Below are 12,247 nucleotides of genomic sequence, written 5' to 3'. Positions count from 1 at the left end.
GGGGAATGAGGGAAGTGAAACGCTTTGAGGTCAGGTTGTTTGTAGCAGTGTGTAAGAGTGAGACAGCCCAGATCACTGCGTGTTTGTGTGTGTGTGTGTGTGTGTGTGTGTGTGTCATTATCAAAGGCAGCGCACACCAGCACTAACATGACCCTCCAGATAGGATGTTGCTGTAATACTCACATGATAATGATATACTGTAGGACAAAACGTTCCTTCTCAGAACTATCAGCCACTCACATGGTAAAGAACACACACGCAAAGACACACCATCACAATATTATACTTAAAATACAAACTGCAACTACAAACTCCGTCATCTAAAGCTCTTAATTTAGCTCTTGACATTTATAACCGATGTCTCTTAATGCAAGATTTGCATTTTTATTAGCAGTAATTAGAATCTTAAGTAACTTTATATCTTATTGAATCCTGTCAGATCAATCTCATCTCACTGGAATTGAATGGAACCCACTGTACGAACTTGACTTTTCATTATTACGGTGATAAACTGCTCCTGTGGAAATAAAGAAAGACAAAAGGCAATGTTCGTTTGAAGAGTTTAATTCCCTTTATGACTTGCCATGTTGCTTGGGGGCCATTTGGGCTTCCATAGGGCGACATGACAGATAACAACATGGAGAACCACAACAGTCTGAAGACAAGCTATGGAATGAACAGTAATTTGACTCAAACCCAGGAAATAAACATCTGAAACTGATAGGAAAATACTTTCTTCAGTCATTGATTTAAAAGGAGACATCACTGTCTATAGTGGTAAAAAATAAATCTCTCATTGCTTCCTTTTATATCTTATATACCTGTAAAAATATATTTTCAAAATAAATAAATATATAAAATAAATATATGTCCTGGAATGCATAAATTAAAAAAGAAGAAAAATCAGGTGGGAAATTGGAAGCTAACTACGTTTCTTTATTGTCCATGCCAGTGTCAGATACAGAGAGAAGTCACTTAAGCACAATGTAGGATTTCCTTCACAAGTCTTCAATGAGTCTTTAGTAATCGTCCCCCCTTAATGGCTATCAAACCAGAGAAGTCCAGTGTACAGGAGGGAAGGGCAGCCACTGACATCCTATTGTCCTCTTGGTGTGGACAAACAAGCTGAGGGGAATGTCATGGTCTGCATCAGTTTGATGCCATCTTCAATGAGGGGGTTAGCAGCGGCAGGAGCAGCAGCTCCAGAGGACAAATCCAATCCGAATACACCTGTAGTTCTGGGGCTCTGCCATACAGTGAGGAAACACCAGCAAAACCAAAATGGCTGCCCAACCTCCTCGCAGACATGCCTGCAAGTGTAAAACACTGATAATGGGCAAACAGGACTCCATTAATCTCCAGTGCTGGTTTCATCCTCCGTCCTAGTGTCAGGGGTACCTCGTGGTGGGAATGCTGAGGTGAGACAGGGGTGTTTTGGGGATATGGTTCTCGTACCATACCTCCCTCCTCCATCCCCCGTCCTCTCTCTGCAACCCTGCCCGAGGGGGGGTGGGGGGGGTGGCCCACAGCGGGCCTCCGCAGCCTCCGCGGAACCAAAGGAGCCTTGGGCATGCAGGCACACTTCAGTGGCCAGGTTGGTCTTGGCGGTCGAGGAGGGGGGGGTGTTGAAGACAACCCCCCTTCACCCACCACCTCAGCTCTGGCCTAACACCTCTTTGTAGAGTTCCGGAACCCTGTCAGGGTCCACTGGCCGTGGCAGGAAGTGGGTGAACCGCTGGTGGCGCCGCGATCGAGCGCCGTCCCGTGATGTCCCGTCTTTGTTTAGTGCCACAAAATAGTGCGAGCCTTTATCCCCATGTCGATATAAGTTGGACGAGTATGTGTTGTACCAGTTCTCCTCAAACTGCTCTCTGAAGATGCATTCTGCAGTCAGCTTTTCCTAAAAGAGAGATGGAAACAGAGAGACAGAATTAGCCATGTGTGAAGCAAAGATGACTCCAAGCATGTCGATACACAGCATATTGGTTACTCATAAGGACGCCACCTGCTGGCGTGCCCATATATTTCAAGTGTCCTCTTATCCCCAGGGAGAGATGCGGTCACTTATAAAAGCTGACATGTTTTGTACATCACAGAATGTTATAATTGTGCTGTTAAATTAAAATAGTAATTGAACACAAATTATGATTTAAAGCAGATATAACCAAGAGATGTGTACTTACAGAGCCATACAGTTCGCCTTTGCTGTTCATTCCCAGGTAGAGTCCACTGTCCACTCCACGGATGCTCACCATTCCCACTGCAAGACTGATGAATTCCAGGATACCTGCAATCCAAGAGAACGAAATTCTTAGAACTATCTTGTCAAACACTTAAATATGGCATTGGATTTTAGAAGAAAAATAAGGATAAGATAAACACGCAGAAGCCTACAATCTCTGATAAGTCTGTAATAAACCGCGTCAAATAACTTTAAACCCTGATTGTCGCATTATGTAACATGTTAATACATGTTAAGTACAAAAACCCATTTTGCATTGATGTCAACAGTTGAGGCATAACCCAGAAAATGCCAAGAGTAGCTAAAGATCTGCGTCAGTGTGCTATGTTTTAAGAACGAATGGTAAAAAAGCTCTAATCAAGTGCGAAAATGTATTCTCCTTACCGAATCTGCTGTGATCTTTCCGAGTGCCTTGGACTGTGCCGTCCGGCAAGATTTCGAGATGGTATCCGGTCCTGCAGTAGAGCTGTCTCCGACGGAGGATCCCTTTCAGATGCGTTAAATCCGCGGAAGTGCTCCGGGAGAGTCTTTCCGCGGAGACCAGGTGCTCATTCATAAGGGCGGCAGTATCCCCCGCAGGCGTCAGGACAAAATGGGATCCGTGTCCGAAGCTCTCCAGGCCATGCGAGAAACTGCCCACCTCACCCACGGCACCCATCACAAAACCAACGGACCTACGTTTTACCGTTGCAAATCCAGGAGAGTGGGAGTGCGCAGAGGGGAAAAAGTTAATGCAAACCAGTGCGTGCAAACCAGTAGAATCTCCTTTTACTCGGCTTTTCTCCTGCTCTTTGTTTTTTGCGCAGTCCACGATTGCGGGTTTTTCAATGCGTGTTTACATCCGCGTTGATTGCCGTGAAGCACATGCTCTGTCAACCTTGGGATACTCCCAAATGCTCTGCTATTGCTCCGTGCGCTCCGGGTTTCCGCGATTCACTATATGCGGTTCTGGATGAAGCAGACGCTCCTCTCTCTTCCACACTGCGTGTTGCTCTGAATAGCCGTAGAGAGCAGAGCTCCTGTTTAAATCTATTCCATATGTAAATGCCCTCTTGACATATGCTAATGAAGCGCTTTATAGATTTCTTTTTGAAACATAACTCCTTGATCGTTTGATCGCCGCCTCACCTTTGATGCTTGGATTGATGCATCCCGCAGTCATCCCATAGAAGGATTATGAAGAGGGAAAAAAGTACAGTCAGCGATGGAAGAATATGAAAGAAGTCAAGAAGTATAGATCTTTTTAAACACTAACACTAATCGTTGGGGTAATCCCACGGTGTCGCAGAGGGATGCGCAATAGGGGTATCGCGGTTTTTTCAGCCCCCCTTGACTTCAATGATCTGATGCACCAGCGACGGTTGCGCGAACTGGATTCTGTGGCGTGTGTGTCGAAGACGGTGTGGCAGGTGGAAAAGCAATGGAGGGGAGGAAAAAAGGAAAAGATAGAGGGCGGTGCTTTGAGTTTAGAAGTGCGCTTACCGACAGAGAGCATGGAGAGCTCCCCTTTAAAAGAAACACACACTCTCTCCCTCTTGTGTATGTATTGTGTGTGAGTGTGTGTGTGTGTGTGTGTGTGTGTGTGTGTGACAGGGAGAGAAAGAGAGAGAGAGTTGGGCTTCTCTTATTCCAGTAACGGATGAACAACTCATTAAGGTCTTTTGATTGAGACCAAGTAATACATTTCCCCTTTGCGCAATTTCTTTCCTAAATGCAGATGTTACTTTATACGACCATTCAGCGCTGTTATGTGCGGTTGTTTGAAACAGTCGTAATAAACATCCCCGGGCACATCTGTGCAAATGCTATCACTTTACTGTCAAACTCTTTATTGATCTGTGCGCACCTTTGAAGACGTTTCTCTTAATTGTGGTGGGAGTATCACCACAAGCCGGCGATCAAAGTATTATGGTCTGTGTAACGTTGTTACACTTTCTGTTTGTGTTTCACTTAACTTAATAGGAGCCATTGACAATAAAGGGGATGAATCGCTCTGAAGTCCATGCTCTCCCAAATAACCAGTTAATGCGCTGACACTGATAGCACTACAATAAAATAGCCTACCCGATATTCCATAATAGGCTCCCTCGTATTTTAACCTCCCTCTGCCTGGATCGATATGTGCAGGACGTCTTAGATTTTTTGCAGGCGTAGGCCGAAGCGTACAGTAGCCTAACATAGCATATCTAATGCAGGCGACGCTGGCGTTGACTGATCAAATACTGGATATTGTGGATATATCCCAATCGAACTGCAGCAAATGACCTAGCGACCACTTCCACACCTTGGTAATTCATCAAGGGTGTTCTCCCGAGACCACGGCCCTCTCCCTCGTTTCCCAATCCTCATTAGTATTTATGATTTTCCAAAAATACCTTAAAACAAAATCAATGCAGCCCCTTGATGGAGATCAATCCAGACGCTCGGTGGATCAATACTGTACAATGGAGACGTCAATTATGTGCCAAATTCTGTGATGACATTGACATTAGATAAATTGTTTGCTGGGTCTGATGTAAAGAAATCAGAGGGCAGAGCCTTTCGGTTCATTTGAATAATTGCCCATTGTTTAGTGAAATGTTTCCTTAACCAATGAATAGATAGAGCTAATACACGATAATCTAATTGATAGCATCAAAGTGAACAGGACCATGAAATAATGGCAGTCCACTATTCAAGTTGAAAATGCTAATAGCGACCATGCTTTGATTCAGGTCACTTTTATCTTTTCAGAGGTAAGCAAAACAAAACAAGTTATTCATACTTACAGGGTAAGTTTAAGATTAACTTACAAAAGAAGGTTGTCTTATTATAATCTGTTGTATACATATTACTTTCGGGTGATGATGAAACAATGATACAACTGTGGTAAAGAAGGGACATTTGGGTATTGGTTGCCTAGGCCACCCGTTTACAATAATCCATAATCCATCCATTGAAACATTTTGAATTAGCCTTTGTCATTCATAAGGATACATCTTTGTTCATAATTCACTAAACCTCAGTAAACATCACCACGTAGCGTGGCGTGGGAGCCCAATCGAGCATCAAACCTGGGTTAGATCGGGTTATTCAGCCTAGTTAAAAACGCGGACTTTGAGTTGTGTTAACGGCTCGGTGAACCGAGAAGAGCGCAACATCTCGCGATGAAAGGGACGCTGATACTCGCTTCAACATTTTCATAGCAACAATAATGGCCGCTTTGCGAAGACTGGCCGTAGTTGTAGGCAGGCTGACAGGCTCGTCTATCCCGCGTAAGGATGTCCTTGGATTCCGGGCAAAAAATGACAAGACAGTACGTGGGTGGCTTGCCGTTGGGGTAGGGATGGCGGCAGGAGGTGCAGTGGCTTATTACTGTTTTTACGAGCGACATGACAGCAAAAAGAAGAGAGTCGGGCATAGCATCAACGGCCGAGCTATGCTTCCTTCTTTGCCCGCAGTAACCGCTAAGGAAAAGGTAGGCAAACCAACGGCTGGTAAGGCTGGTTAGGCTGCCACGTCGTCAGCATAATGACATGTCTGTGACATGGTAGGCCTATGTAAAAATGAATCTGATCGATAGATTTGTAATTTAATCTCTCCAAGTCGCTGTAATGAAAGTCACTTCTCTAAATGTCAACGACTAATGCGTCAGGTTACGGACGGGTTGGGTTGTAGGGTTTTTAAGTCAGTCTGTCTGCCCGGGCATGTTGTGGGTCATATTCTGAAATCCCTTTTCGTCGGACTAATCTGTGGGAAGTCGTCATACTTGGCTAAACAACTGAAACAATCAGTCTGTCATTTCGAAAAGATTGTTCAGCAGTGATGCGCGCCGGAAGGGCGCTCTCCGCAATGGCACGGTGCTGAAATGACAACACCGCTTTTGATCTAGATAATGTACGTCACCGACAGTAATATCCTGACAGCTTCAGTATATCCCAGCTATTGCAATCTCATCTTGGGCCTACTTAATCGGCTAAGTATGCTGCGCCTAAAATGACAAGTTTCTGGATCAGCTCCAGTTGAGGCTTATCACCAAAGTTACTGACAACAAGGAATTATAAACAAACAAACGTCAAGTAGGGCGCCGGCCACCTCGAAAATAATTCATCCTTTGAGTTCACGCTCTACATATCATTTGTGGAAACACAAAAACATAGGCTTATAACATTATAGGAACAGCATTTTACCATGTCTAGCTGCATCACAGAGGCCGATGGAAAATTCACAACATTCCATTCATAATTCCACCATTAATGTCTCATTACTGAGAGATGCATTTAGATGCTCGTTTTTTTTATTGTCTGTCTGGTGAAAGTCTAGCGTTTTATACCAGAGGAGGGGGCTATTTTAGGTAGCCTGAAATAAACATTGAATACATTTGAATGAAAAGCAATGGCAGGATGTGCTTCCACATGCAAGCTTGGGAGATTGACTGGCAGGAAGACAAGGCTGTGGACTGCTTCAGAGCAATATTGTCCCAGACACATCGCACATACATTCTGAACTGCATGCATAGATAAGAGATACAGTTATTACATAATAATAATGTATTATGAATGGGTGTGGGAATGGAGAGATGGACAATGAGAGAGAACTGTGGATACCATAAATGGAAGAGTGTAGTAGTGTAGTAGTAGTAGAGTGTAGTAGGCTAAAGGAGGGTCAGGCAATTTGTGGAACCAGAAGGACATTGAATAAGCCTTGTAATAAAGAAGTAGAGGGTCAAGTAAAGAAGACTGAGACTAAATAATTGAGTCATTATTCAAGACAAGGTGCATGTGTGTGTGTGTGTGTGTGTGTGTGTGTGTGTGTGTGTGTGTGTGTGTGTGAAAGGGGGTGGGGGTGCTGTGAGAGAGATTGACCGATAGAGGAGTAGAGACAGATACAGATGTGGAGAGGAGCTGGAAATGATGGGTCAGGGAAATGGATGTATGCCTGGATGGATGGTTGAACAGATAGAGAGAGGAAACAACTGACAGGAGGATGAATGGTAAAGTAAATGGATAGATAGTCTAGATAGATGGATAAGAGTGGTGGCAAACAACATACTCACTTACCCTATTGCATGTTTTGCTGCATAAACACAATTTAATAACATGATAGTCTACCTTTGCGTTTTACCATGAAGAGCTTAAGGATATTCTTTTCAAAAGAATGTGACTAGCATTGAGCCCCTCTTTAGGATAATTAACTACTTCTGAAAGTGTACATCAAGGCCCTTGTACTTGGAAAGAAGGAATATTCCAGATGTTTTCAATGCTTCTTACTGTAAACGGCAGCCTACTTTTCACTCTATCATATCCAATACCATTATTTGTTCTATGTATGAACACCTGCTATTTTTCAAGCCAATGATGCCTTTACTACTGATAAAAATGTGTGTAAATATGAATTAATTGCTGCCTGTCTGTCTTTCTTGTCCATGTTATGAGTTTGGCCTGCTGTTGTTTAGCTTTCAGTACCGGCATAGTCAGAATGCTGTGCCACTGGTCATCTGTCATTTGTGAGGTCAGTACCTGATCTGTCCCTCTGCGCAGGGTCGTCCGTTTGACTTTGAGGAGGGGGACGTCTACATGTCATCCCACGAGCACCGTTTCCGCCTCTTCAGCTCGGTGGAGTACGAGGGCCAGCTCTACATGACTCCGCAGAACTTCATCGAGTCGGTCACCATGAGTGAACCCAGAAGTATGTCATGCACAGTATGTAATGTCACACACTGTCTCATTATATGGCAGCCATGGCCTACTGGTGAGGGCTTCGGGCTTGTAACCGAAGGGTTGCCGGTTCAATCCCTGACCAGTAGGAACGGCTGAAGTGCCCTTGAGCAAGGCACCTAACCCCTCGTTGCTCCCCGAGCGCTGCTGTAGCAAGGCAGCTCACTGCTCCGGGTTAGTGTGTACTTCACCTCACTGTGTGTTCACTGTGTGCTCTGTGCGTTCACTAATTCATAGATGGGATAAATGCAGAGACCAAATTCGTTGTATATGCAAGTATACTTGGCCTAGAAACCTGATTTACTGTCACCCCTCGTATTGAAGTGCATGCTCTTAATCTGGTCACCTTGGGAATCCTCCAGTCAAACTGCTGGGTGTGATAACATCAGTGTAGAGGGCCTCTCAGGAGCGGTGCTTTCCTTGTTGTCAAATTATGGACATGTGGATAAAATTAGGGGCAGTCTGTTCAAAATGACATTCTGCTGGTGTGCCTTGCATCCAATTTAATACTGCGTTATTTGGCCTAAATGGCATGAGAAAAGTTACGTGATGAATACATAAACATGCAATGGATATGAATCAGGTGAGCATTGAGAGAAGCTGGAGGGCTGAAACGTCTGCTCTTGCTCATGATTCTCTATTTAACAATAAAAATAGCTCCTCTTTGTTAAGACTCTGTCTTGCGAACCTCTCCACTTTTTTCCTATGATTTGGGTGACCAGAAATACATTGCTGATTTTCTGTATAGAATCCTTTGTGTATGTATTGCACATCATCTCCCCTTTCCTAAATCAAATAGCTTTTATTTCATGCTCCTAAGTATTCCCAAAGCAAGGTGAATAGGCCAGTAAAACTAGCATATTCATACTGGATATGGTCCCTTTGGGATATGGTGATCCCCGTCCTCCAACAAATCAGTTACACGCGACATGTTAAAACTTCGCTAAATCATCACTCCTCTACATCCACTTTGGTTGCATGCGCATGATTTAGCCCAAACGTGGAGGCACCAGGCAAAGAGGCTCCATCAATACTGGACAGTCCTAAGCCCGTCTTGCCTTTTAAGAAACACCACTCTCCTGCTCCAGCCACTCTCGCACCTGTGGAGGTCCGCTCCTCCAACGCGACGGCATGATTAACTCTGACACCTCATTTGGTCGCGTGCCAGGGTGGCGCGGAGCCTGCCGGCGGAGGCGGCATTCCCGCCCGTGCGAAGGGAGAAATTACGACGACAGTGGCAGAGACCCTAATACAGTTTGTCGTGGGGGGTGGAAGGCTGGTGTCTTAATGGAGGAGGCAGATGGAGATTGAAAGTCGTTTGCATTGACGTCTCGACCCCTGTCCCACTCGTCTCTGAGCGCCGGGGGGACGTCGTGACAGGGGAACAGAAAAGGGACCAGGGACGCCAAGATCTTTGTTAAAAGCACACGGTGGTCTCTGTAAAATAGCTGTCATTACAAAACACACAGCTTGCAATTTGATTACAGTCTGTGTTTGGAGAAAAGCTCAGGGATCCAGGAAAACAGAAGGAGACATAATGAAAGAAAGATAGAATGTACTATACGCTATAGTACAGGCTGTAAGGAGTGTGTGCATGCCTCTTTAGGTGACTGGGTGTATGTGTGTGTGTACTGCTCGTACTGTTACTATAAAAGCCTCGTGCTGATCTTATCTAATCGGGCCACACACACTTTGTTTCTCCTCTGCTCCCTCTCTGCAGGCAAGAAGCCCTGGAGGTCCCTCACCAAACCGGTCAGATCATACTCTCAGTCCAGCTCTCCTCTCCTGGTGTCTCTCTGGCTGTGGGCTTCCCCCTCTCACTCTCTCAAGGAGATGTTGTGGTCACTTTACTTGGACAGTCCACCTACAGACTACAGATGTTCAGATTATCAACAAACTACTCTTGTGAACTACAATTTATGGTTCAGTAATTGTTCAACAACAATTGTACATACTGAATCTACATTTGAATCTCAACAGATGATCTGTTAATTGTCTGTAGACGGACTATGCAAGTGAAATGTTACCGTGTTTTTTTTGTGTTTAGGTTTGTAGTTCTTTACTCTACCAGTTTATCTTGCCTCCTTCCTTCAGCCCATGGCATGCTCTGTAGGGGACTGGTGATCACACTGATGTAGGTCTGTCTGATAGGCCATGTTCTTTCCCCGCACTAGGAGCTGGAGAAGATCCTGGCTGACACTCCACCCGTGTGGAAGGGAACATCCAAACTTTTCCGGAACCTTCGAGAGCGAGGTAAAATAGCAGTGTCCACTCTATTCAGCAGAATTGTGTCCCTCAGATTTTTGAGCATGGCTGTTAGGAGTTAAGGCTAAGACATACTGTAGAAGGTCATGGTGTGAGCAATACACCTTTTGGGACAAGGTCACAGGAAATTACACTCTGTGTGCAATGTCCTATGTGCCTTTTTATCACTCATACACACACACACACACGTTTTTGGAATCCTGTGCCTTTGCATGCTGACAAAGGTGGCATGTTTTCTCTGTAGTTGGCAGAATGCAATGAAATGTGTGTAGTGATCAGCTCTAGTGCTGCAGATGCACTCCTTTCTCAGAGCAGAGCAGAGGGTTTGCTGTTCCAAGCTGCAGTGTGAAACTGTACTTGGCTTGTCCTCTCCCTGGCATATGCTTCTCCCTCCCTCGGGTGGCCATCCCTCCCTCCCTCCCTCCCACGCGCTCTCTCACTCACTCCCTTTATCTGCTCATTCATCCCTCTCTTTCTCTCTCTCTCTCTCTCTCTTCATCTTTCGCCTCATCACAGTGGTGTACTGATAAGCTGTGGATGCCCCATGTTACATCCCCTTCCTAAAAATAGCCACTGTTTCTCTTTCTCTCTCAGTCTCTCTCTCTCTCTTTTTTTCTGTCACTCCTCGCTCCTTCGCTCTCTCACACACACAGATACACACACACACACACACACACACACACACATTCTTTCTCTATATATCCCTGTTTTCCCTGAGTTTCTAGAAACACTGAAGGAGACTACAAGAGACCCTGCAATTAAAGCATTTGCTTGCTGAGTACAGAGCAGCGTAGTGAAAGCCTATTAAATCCCCAGGGTGGTAATTATGCACACACACACACACACACACACACACACACACACACACACACACACACACACACACACACACACGCACACACACACACACACACACACACACACACACACACACACATGCACACAGAGTATATGCACACACAAGTGCACATGAATACTCCATTTCTCCTTCTTTCCAAGAAGCAAGCAAGCACACACACACACACACACACACACACACACATATGCTCACACACGCATACGCCTGCACTCCAAACATTCCCTCTACGGTGTGAGTTATATATAGAGTTGGCCAAATGATGCCGCTGATGATAATGACTTGGTTGGTTGGTTGGCACACGTGTGCTATCTCAATAGTGCAAGGCACACGATAGTGCAAGGCACACGTGTGCTATCTCAATAGTGCAAGGCACACGTGTGCTATCTCAATAGTGCTAGGCACACGTGTGCTATCTCAGTAGTGCAAGGCATATGACGACAGAGCACACGCCACGAGCGCACAGCGTCACTCCTAGTACTGTGATAATGATGATAGCACACGTAAACCAAACAGCTTGGCCTCTTTCCATCTCTCCTTTTCTCTCACTTCACTCTCTTCCTCTCACATTCTTCTTTCTCTCACTCCTTTCCATCTCACTGGCTCCACCCCACTCTAGTTGCGTCTGTTCCCCTCCCTCTCCAGTTAACCCCGACTGCTGTGATGTATCTATAATATACTGATGCTCTCTTCGTCCTTTAACTCTCACAGTCTCTGTGTGTGTGTGTGTGTGTGTGTGTGTGTGTGTGTGTGTGTGTGTGTGTGTGTGTGTGTGTGTGTGTGTGTGTGTGTGTGTGTGTGTGTGTGCATGTTTCCTCCCTGATGATCAGTTTCCATGGGAGAGGGAGGCTCCACAGAAACAGGCAAGTGTGTGAGAGAGGATCAGATGCATCAGGGTAAAGGCAGAGCACGGAGACAGAGAGCTACTGTACCAGACACAGTGACAGATGCAACGGTGGAGACAGAGGCACAGAAACACTGTCATTTGGTCTTGCTAATGAAATGCATGGAACTGATTGAATTGAATTGACTCAGGGACTCAGAGAGAGAGAGAGAGAGAGAGACAGTCAGAGAGAGAGAGAGAGAGAGAGAGAGAGGTGCTTCATTTGGGAATGCTGAACAGAAGCTCAGTGTTTTAAAGGAAAGGAAGTCTGATTTAGCTGATGTTGGGAGATGTTTGGAGTCCCT

At 45.2% G+C, this 12,247-nt stretch overlaps 2 protein-coding genes across 11 annotated transcripts in view; one reads left to right on the top strand and one right to left on the bottom strand.

The window, feature by feature from the left end:
- Positions 1 to 574: 574 nt before the first annotated feature.
- fgf20a (fibroblast growth factor 20a) lies at positions 575 to 3,616 on the bottom strand. The gene is made up of 4 exons (XM_042098444.1): positions 3,371 to 3,616; positions 2,627 to 3,235; positions 2,184 to 2,287; positions 575 to 1,900 (listed from the first exon to the last, which is right to left on the bottom strand). The coding sequence occupies exons 2-4, from the start codon at positions 2,898 to 2,900 to the stop codon at positions 1,655 to 1,657; spliced, it is 624 nt and encodes a 207-aa protein (XP_041954378.1). The 5' UTR covers positions 2,901 to 3,235; positions 3,371 to 3,616; the 3' UTR covers positions 575 to 1,654.
- Positions 3,617 to 5,408: 1,792 nt separating this feature from the next.
- Positions 5,409 to 12,247, top strand: part of micu3a (mitochondrial calcium uptake family, member 3a) — a 30,015-nt gene continuing 23,176 nt past the window's right edge. For 5 of the 10 annotated variants that reach the window (XM_042099823.1, XM_042099602.1, XM_042099531.1 and 2 more), the window contains exons 1-4: positions 5,409 to 5,699; positions 7,762 to 7,909; positions 9,659 to 9,690; positions 10,113 to 10,191. In XM_042099823.1, the coding sequence (XP_041955757.1) occupies positions 5,436 to 5,699; positions 7,762 to 7,909; positions 9,659 to 9,690; positions 10,113 to 10,191 (523 nt within the window). In that variant the 5' untranslated portion in view covers positions 5,409 to 5,435. The remainder of the gene's footprint in view (positions 5,700 to 7,761; positions 7,910 to 9,658; positions 9,691 to 10,112; positions 10,192 to 12,247) is intronic. The other 5 variants (XM_042099895.1, XM_042099645.1, XM_042099675.1 and 2 more) reach the window with 1 other exon arrangement.

This window comes from Alosa sapidissima, chromosome 1 (assembly GCF_018492685.1).
Source record: "Alosa sapidissima isolate fAloSap1 chromosome 1, fAloSap1.pri, whole genome shotgun sequence".
Lineage (NCBI taxonomy): Eukaryota > Metazoa > Chordata > Actinopteri > Clupeiformes > Clupeidae > Alosa > Alosa sapidissima.
This window is presented reverse-complemented; position numbering and strand designations above follow the sequence as displayed.

Coding starts and splice junctions, on each gene's coding strand:
- fgf20a (XM_042098444.1), bottom strand. CDS start 2,900: ATGGGTGCCGTGGGTGAGGTGGGCAGTTTCTCGCATGGCCTGGAGAGC. Junction 2,288..2,626: donor GAAAGATCACAGCAGATTCG/GTAAGGAGAATA, acceptor CTTGGATTGCAG/GTATCCTGGAATTCATCAGT. Junction 1,901..2,183: donor AAGGCGAACTGTATGGCTCT/GTAAGTACACAT, acceptor TCTCTCTTTTAG/GAAAAGCTGACTGCAGAATG.